The 7,434-nt window shown below is 33.6% G+C and overlaps 1 protein-coding gene and 1 long non-coding RNA gene across 2 annotated transcripts; one reads left to right on the top strand and one right to left on the bottom strand.

Moving 5' to 3' along the window:
- Positions 1-667: 667 nt before the first annotated feature.
- On the bottom strand, positions 668-2,058 carry LOC143584566 (germin-like protein 5-1). Its single transcript, XM_077066591.1, has 2 exons — positions 1,941-2,058; positions 668-1,206 (listed from the first exon to the last, which is right to left on the bottom strand). Exons 1-2 carry the CDS (start codon positions 2,056-2,058, stop codon positions 668-670), a joined length of 657 nt encoding a protein of 218 aa, XP_076922706.1.
- A 3,439-nt stretch (positions 2,059-5,497) lies between these two features.
- On the top strand, positions 5,498-6,659 carry LOC143584567 (uncharacterized). Its single transcript, XR_013144381.1, has 3 exons — positions 5,498-5,669; positions 5,952-6,017; positions 6,397-6,659. It is a non-coding gene; the product is annotated as an uncharacterized LOC143584567 (long non-coding RNA).
- The last annotated feature ends 775 nt before the right edge of the window (positions 6,660-7,434 follow it).

A 7,434-nucleotide genomic window follows, 5' to 3' on the forward strand; every position in this document is an offset into this window, starting at 1 on the left:
CTTTAAACCCCTAACCATGCTTGAGTATGTTAGCACTTTGATAACCTTAGACACGTGTTACAACTACGAGATACGTTAAATGTGTATCGAGGATCCTAAGCCGAATTGTGGTTGGAAGCAAACATGCTGTTAACCTATGCTTTATCGAATGGTTAAAAAAAATGATTTTATGAAAAGGATAAAGGAGTCATGATTTCGAAGAAAGATATGTAGAAGCTTATTCTGGCGCATAATTATGACATAGTTATTAAAGAAAGTTTGTCTTCCAATTTTAATTGGACAGGAAGGTGGTTAACATGTGAAATAGGATTTCATAGATTCAAATCCTATAAAATATAAAAATTTGATAGTTCAAAAAAGATCGTTCCAAATAATAATAATAATAATAATAATAATAATAATAATAATAATGAAAATGATACAAATTACAAATGTTCAAGAGTAGCAACTTTTAAACGAAGTGGGAGCCCTACAACGCAAGAACCAATAATATCTTTGCCCCATAAACCTTTATTGAAGATATAATAATAATAATAATAATAATAATAATAATAATAATAATAATAATAATAATAATAATAATAATAATAATAATAATAATAATAATAATAATAATAATAAATGAAAGTTTGAAAACCCATAAATAGTAATCGGTACTAATATGATTTTAGTTCTTTGGAGCAAGTCTAGATTTAATTTTTTCCACCTCTTTGCTTCCAACTTGGAATGTTTTAGTCAACACAACATCTTCTACCGTTGGAGACGAAGCAAACACAGCGTTTGCCACCCTTTGAGTTCCCGGCAATTGGCTGTTGAAGCCAGCAATAACGGCTGCAGGAACTTTGCCGTTGTTTACTTGGAAGTGAATTAAGCCTCTAGGGAATGTGAAGATTTCACCTTTCGTGATGGTTTTAGAAAAGAGTTTATTATCCGTGGTGATGAATCCAACATCCAATTCGCCTTCAAGCACAAATACAATCTCAGTTGCTCTTGGGTGGGTGTGTGGTGGGTTTAGACCGCCTGGTGCATAATCAATGCGAGCCATGGACACGCCCAGGGTGTTTAGCCCCGTGATTTGTTGGACTGAGGCTGGTGTACCGGTTGCACCAAAGGTGTTGTTTGTGAGCCCTGACTTCGCTAATCCGGCATAGAAGAAATCATCCGCGGATATGTTGCTTTTGCAAGCAAATCCATTTAACTTTACACCTGTTTCATGCAAATTAATATGCCAAAGTTTAAATTTATTTTCGAACCCCACAACGTATTAACAACTTTAATAAAATGAAAATTTTCTTTCTTGGGCAGACCATATAACTAGTCACATGGAGATGGAATATACTTCAATCGATCTAAAGAATACAACTGTTATCTTATTCGAGTCACGGATTCGTATAAAATTAAGAAAACTAACATGCCATCACTTATTATTTATTCAATAGCAGATTAAATCACCATCTTGCCACAACAGAAAATAGGGTTGTTGGCGGGGATTAATCCCAACTCAGTAAAATGTTTACAGACAGTCTCAACTATGAGCGTATTTTCTTCTAGCAAACCCATGCGTATTTTCCATGTCATCAAAATTTTAATTGGTCGGGTTACTTTTCAATTAGTATGGGATTAATCCCGGCCAATAGATGAAATTTATGATTATTGACGAGAAATAAGTAAGATTGGATTTTAATAATTCAAACATTGACATATTGCTATTTATGGTATCGATAGATAAGTACAATGGCGTTGCATTCCAAATCCCATCAATGTTCTACCCCATACCCATGCATCGATTGTTTGAAGAATAATTTTATCAAAGGTATCGACAAAGGAAAACGGAAATGTTGATTTTGTATGCTAGCTAGCAATCTTAAGAAATATCAGCTGATGTAAACAACCATAATATCATGTGTTTGTATTGGTCGAATGATTTATAAGATAAGTACCTGAAGAAAGATCTGTGACACAGATATCTTGAACCAATTCAGGATCCGCATAAACTAAGGAAACCAGGGATATGACCATCATCTTGCCAATCATTAATCCATAATCACTAGTAGCCATAGTATATCTTGATCAGTCAATAATTTGTATAAGCAATTATACAATAAGCCCTTTGCACTTGTGTTGGAAAGGTATATGATAGCTAAGTGATATTTAAAGTCATTTTGAGAGCGATATACAGATTGGTAGTTGGTTCCTTTCATTTTTACTTAAAGCTTTGCCTTGCTTTCATGGGCTTCGTATATTTTATGTTACAAGAAAAGCCAGTGGTAACTTCCTTCTTCAACTGAAGTTTTCAAATTATTCTTTTTTATTTCATTTTTTTTAGTTTGAAAATGAGAAACTTTAGTTATTAAAAAAAATTATAGAACTTTTATTAAAAATATGATATTCATCCCAAATCTAGACAGTTGATACTCAAACTGATGTTTCTAACTATATTTCCTATTTAAAAAATTTAATATATCATTAATATATATGCTTTTTAATTTATTAGTTTTTTTGTCATCAGATTTATCAAACTATTGGTTTTTCTTTTGTCTTGTTTTCAGTAACCTGAAGTTATGGTAAAAATGTTAATTAATATACCAAATTTACAAGGTGATGTGTCGTTTTCTGAATTGTATACAAAATTTGTTATTTAAAATACTAACTAGTTTTTAGACCCGCCGTTAAGGCATAAAACCGTTTTTTTTTTTAAACCATCTCTCTTCTCGTTCTTTTACTCTCAGTAAAATTCCCACCCACCCCCTAGTGACGCCACCACAATCTAATCCGCATGCCTATTGTGCTCCTAAAAGACCACCGCTCCTTGAACTTGAAAGATACAAATGAGAATAATTGCCTTCTTAATTGCAAATGCTAATGAGAATAACCACCTTTTATAAGAAGTTAATGTTTTATATATTCCTTTTGCGCTTTTGCAGTGGGTCGCGTTAGATACATTACATTTTCGAATGCTTAGGCATTTCAACATGACAAAGTCTTGGATACAAACATAATTAAATTTATTGCATGTTCGGGCCTTCGGGGCGCATTAAGGCCACCAACAAACATCACCCTAGGGTAGTGCCAACAGACTTCCCGGCCCACCCGCATTGCATACCTACAACACCTAGCTACAACACTTGTTTGTGATACCGTAAGTATGAAGTAGTTAAATATGTAAAACCCATATTTTAAAAATGTGTATGGTTGAAAATTTTTCCATACACAAAAGGTTCGTTACTGAGTAGTCCCAAATGTTGAGAATCCTTCCAGTACAACACTAAACTTGTTTGAAAGAACACAATATAAAAATGAAAATATGCAATTAAGCAATATTATGAGAAATGTAGTTACCTCGTATGTGTCCTTAATGCTCCAAATTGATGGAAGATGAACATCATCAATGCTGCTAGTTGCATCAATTAACTGTAACTCTCCGGAGTATTATAAACACGAAACAATTAAAAAGTTTCATAAATTCATTGGTTTGGTCCGGGTAAGAACCAAAATGTGAAACATTTTAGCCTAAAAATTTACATTTGGTAATGGCCTGACCTGAGCTTGAGAGCGACACACCTTGTATCGGTCTAGTATTTGGTTATGATTTTTCTAGAGAATTGCGGGTTCGGGTAACCCAACGCATACCCCTATGTGCATGTATGTATGTGAAAAGTGAATGGAGTATGATCATTGGAAAAATATTAACTGCTTCCGACCTTATTTAAATAGATTATACGTACAGGTGGAGTTTCTTTTTTTTTTTTGGCTTAGACCGAGATTGATGAATACTGCAGCAATTGAGGACAACAAAATACCACTGCCAATTGCTTGGAAACGAACCTTGAAATTTTCCCACGGGTAAATCACATTGTCGTTGTTAAGATCAAAGAATGCAACGTGTGTTTGTAACACGTTTTGACCAATATCGATTGCTGCGTTCGTAGACCGTCAATTGGATCTATTCAATTATGCCATTCTTACAATCGAAAGCCCTAAATTTAACCCAATTTAATAAGAACATTGAGGAATAAAAAATATGTCATATGTTTTGCAAATATTAACAAATACAAAGGTGTGATCGTACCAAGACCACGTTTATGTTCCAAACGGAAGGGCGAATCTGAGTCATCGTCGGTTCGTACACGAACCACAATCAGCAAGAACCGTCAACAGCATTAGAACACAACAGGTTTTAGAACGCAAAGCAAGGCACGTCGGTAGAGTTCACAGTCGGAAACAGCAATCCGACATGGAGAGGTCGTGGATCCTCCTCCGCCACTCTCTATCCCAACTCCGGTTACTGTTTCTCTCTTATCTCTAGATTTTCATTTCTCTCTATATTATTTTCCCACTTTAAGAACATTTCTCTCTATATTATTTTCAATTCAATACACTCCTGCTTTTATTACCATTAATATTCGTTTCTATTGTTGATTGATTGTTATTCGATTCATATCTGATGTATGTAAGTTTGCAATTCATGAGTGGATCCGTCTTACGCTGATTTAGGGTTCAATTTGGGGTTTTAGCTGAAGTTAGGTCTTGTGATTGGTTAATTTAAGATTGTGATTTCAAATTGATGATTATATGTGATGGTCATTGGAATAATCAGTTTGAAGATGTGAATCTGTTTGATTAATATGGGTTTAATTCACTACATGTTAAACAGAGGAGCTGCTGCTTTATGTATTAACTTATTAATTAATGTTAATATAAAATTAGTATGCAACAAAGGAGCAATGTTTTAAAAGATTCTCAATATGCCAGATGAGTGTTGACTATCGAGCAAGGTTGTGGTAGTCACTAGTCGGGCGGTGGGGTGGAATATCTCTGGAAACCGCTGATTTTGGTTGGAATCAGGCCAGAAAACGCCGACCAAGTCTGATTTATTTCGAGTTTGGTTAGCCGTTAGACTGATTAGACCAAAATTAATTAGTAGGGTGGGGACCAATTATTAATCGGGGATTAATAGGCGCCTAGTCAGGATTTTTACAACCATGCTATTGAGTTTTGACCTTGTGCATGATCAATGAACCTTTCTTGTTAAATATATCTTTTTGTTGTAACGGTTGAAATTTGATAATTCTTTAGCGCGATAATTAATTTTGTTTTGTTTTTTCTTGGTGGTTGCAGTTGCCGGTACTTCTTCTCGCCCACGCACGTTCAAAAAGGTAAATATGGAGGTTAATTTGTAACGGTTAGTAAATTCTTTCTTTTTTCATTTTTATTTCTTTTGTATCCACTTTGGTGTTTTAAGGAAGCCACAAGTATTGAATATGTTTTGCTTGAACTGGGTTTGGGCAAAACATGCCAGCTTTTCTCTGAACCACTTGAGGACTCCATGTATTAAATATCATCACAAAAGCTATTTTAGAAAAGTAATGATCTAATTTTCACAAACAAAGGGATTTATGATATTATACGTATTTGAGTAGTTTCAACAACTTTCAAGTTTCAATCAATTCACTTGTTACTTTTTCTTACCTGTTTGTTTTGCTATTGGTTTAAGTAAGCATATAATTATAATATCACCGGATGCTCATGAAAAACGAGGAAGCGCAAATGCATTTAAATCACGTGTTTAATTTTATGTTGCAGTGAAGAAATTGCGAAACAGAGGGCTCATGAAAGGTATATGAAGTTGCAAGAACAGGGTAAAACAGAACAAGCAAGAAAGGATTTGGGTGAGCATTATGATATTTATTTGAAATTATATAATTGTTGTGCAAAATATGCACATGAAATTCATATAGCATTTATATATGTATATTTTTTTGGAAAAAAACTTGATAATTTTACTAATTTCTAATGCTACTATGGCCAATATATATATATATATATATATATATATATATATATATATAAATTCCAATAAATGTGACTTATAATTTAGCTCTTTTATTGATTTTTTATTTCATCTATATATATTCAAATGGTGACTTTAATTCGTGTATTGTATTTGCCAGAGCGTTTGGCTCTTATCCGACAACAAAGGGCAGAAGCTGCTAAGAAGCGAGAAGAAGAGAAGGCTGGTAATGTTCAAAGTTCTTTTTGTTTTTTAAAAGCTGGGTTTGGTAATGGGTCAACGATGGTTTCCATCAAAACGGTTTTTTTAGTCTTGTTCATGATTTGGTTAGGTTGACAACTTGACACAAAACACTATTTTAGAAGTTATAAATAGCAACTATGTTAAATAAAAACTATATTGTACACTGGTCTACTTTTCAGATAGTATGAATGTATGATTTTGGTTAATGATGCTACCTATTTGGAACTAGATAGAAGTATAAAACATACTTTTTTGTACATAAAAAGTTGAACAAACTAAAGTGCTAACGTTTATATTACTTAGTAAAGCAATCTTTCGCGCTAGGCGCTCACTGATTATATAACCCCATTTTGTGTTTTCAGCCAAAGACCAAAAGAAGGCGGAAGCAAGGAAATGAGGCTGTTTGGCAACTGATGAATGATGGTTGGAAACCGGTAGTTTTTTATATTATGTGTAACGTTTAGTTGGTTTTATGTTGGAGATTTATACATGCCTATTGTTGGGGTATCTATGTTTTTATCATTTAAATTATCTTAAAAGCAACTTTGCATAAATCATTGATTGGTTTTGGTCTCTTGTTAACTCTGGTTATTTTTTGCCAAAATTTTCTCAAGTTTTAATGTTCTTTTTCTGTATGTTTTAATAAATGAAAACATCTTACATATTTATAAATGTACAAACATATATTATTCAACCTTGAACATTAGCTAGAGCAACACCCTGCATTATTTTTATTGACAGTAGGTACATCATCTTTCCCTCCAACATCAATTGTTTTGCCTTTTGATGGTACCGTAGAATCATTACTGACGTCGAGCGCCCGTTTGCTCACGACATGATAAATCCGAGTCAACACTTCGGTGAAAGCGTTCTCAACGTTTATCGATTCGAGTGCTGATGTTTCCATGAAAAAGTTGTTCTCTTTCTGCGCAAACATCTTTGCATCTTCTGTTTGAATGGCCCGTAGGTGTCGAAGGTCCGCTTTGTTCTCCACGAGCATGATCACAATGTTGTGATCTGTGTGGTCCTGAAGCTCTTTAAGCCATCTTTCAACGTTTTCAAATGTTACGTGCCTTGTGATGTATGGTTGAAGTATGTTTTGTATGTGAATTGGTTTTAACTATGGTTGATGTTTTTTGCTTAAAAACTATGTTTTGTATGTGAATTGGTTTGATCAATGCATATTTTGGTTGGAATTTATGCATCTTTTTATATGTTTTTTATTTTTTAATAAATATTTGTTATGAAAAAAATACTTGTGCTAATGATAAAGTTGATATAATTCTCTGTTTATTTTCTATGTACCAAACAAGAGAAATGATTCTCAGCTATATTTCTCTACTGAAATCTCTGTACTACCAAACAGAACAGTCAATTCTCATTCTCCAGACCAATTCCCT

Source organism: Bidens hawaiensis, unplaced genomic scaffold (genome assembly GCF_021521415.1).
Source record: "Bidens hawaiensis isolate Kalapana, Puna unplaced genomic scaffold, B.hawaiensis_p1.1 tig00033174_1, whole genome shotgun sequence".
Taxonomy (NCBI): Eukaryota; Viridiplantae; Streptophyta; class Magnoliopsida; order Asterales; family Asteraceae; genus Bidens; species Bidens hawaiensis.

Bases quoted from the DNA above. Each gene is read 5' to 3' on its own strand.
- LOC143584566 (XM_077066591.1), bottom strand. From the start codon at position 2,058: ATGGCTACTAGTGATTATGGATTAATGATTGGCAAGATGATGGTCATA. The intron at 1,207-1,940 runs GTACTTATCTTA...TGCATGAAACAG, and splicing joins TGTCACAGATCTTTCTTCAG to GTGTAAAGTTAAATGGATTT.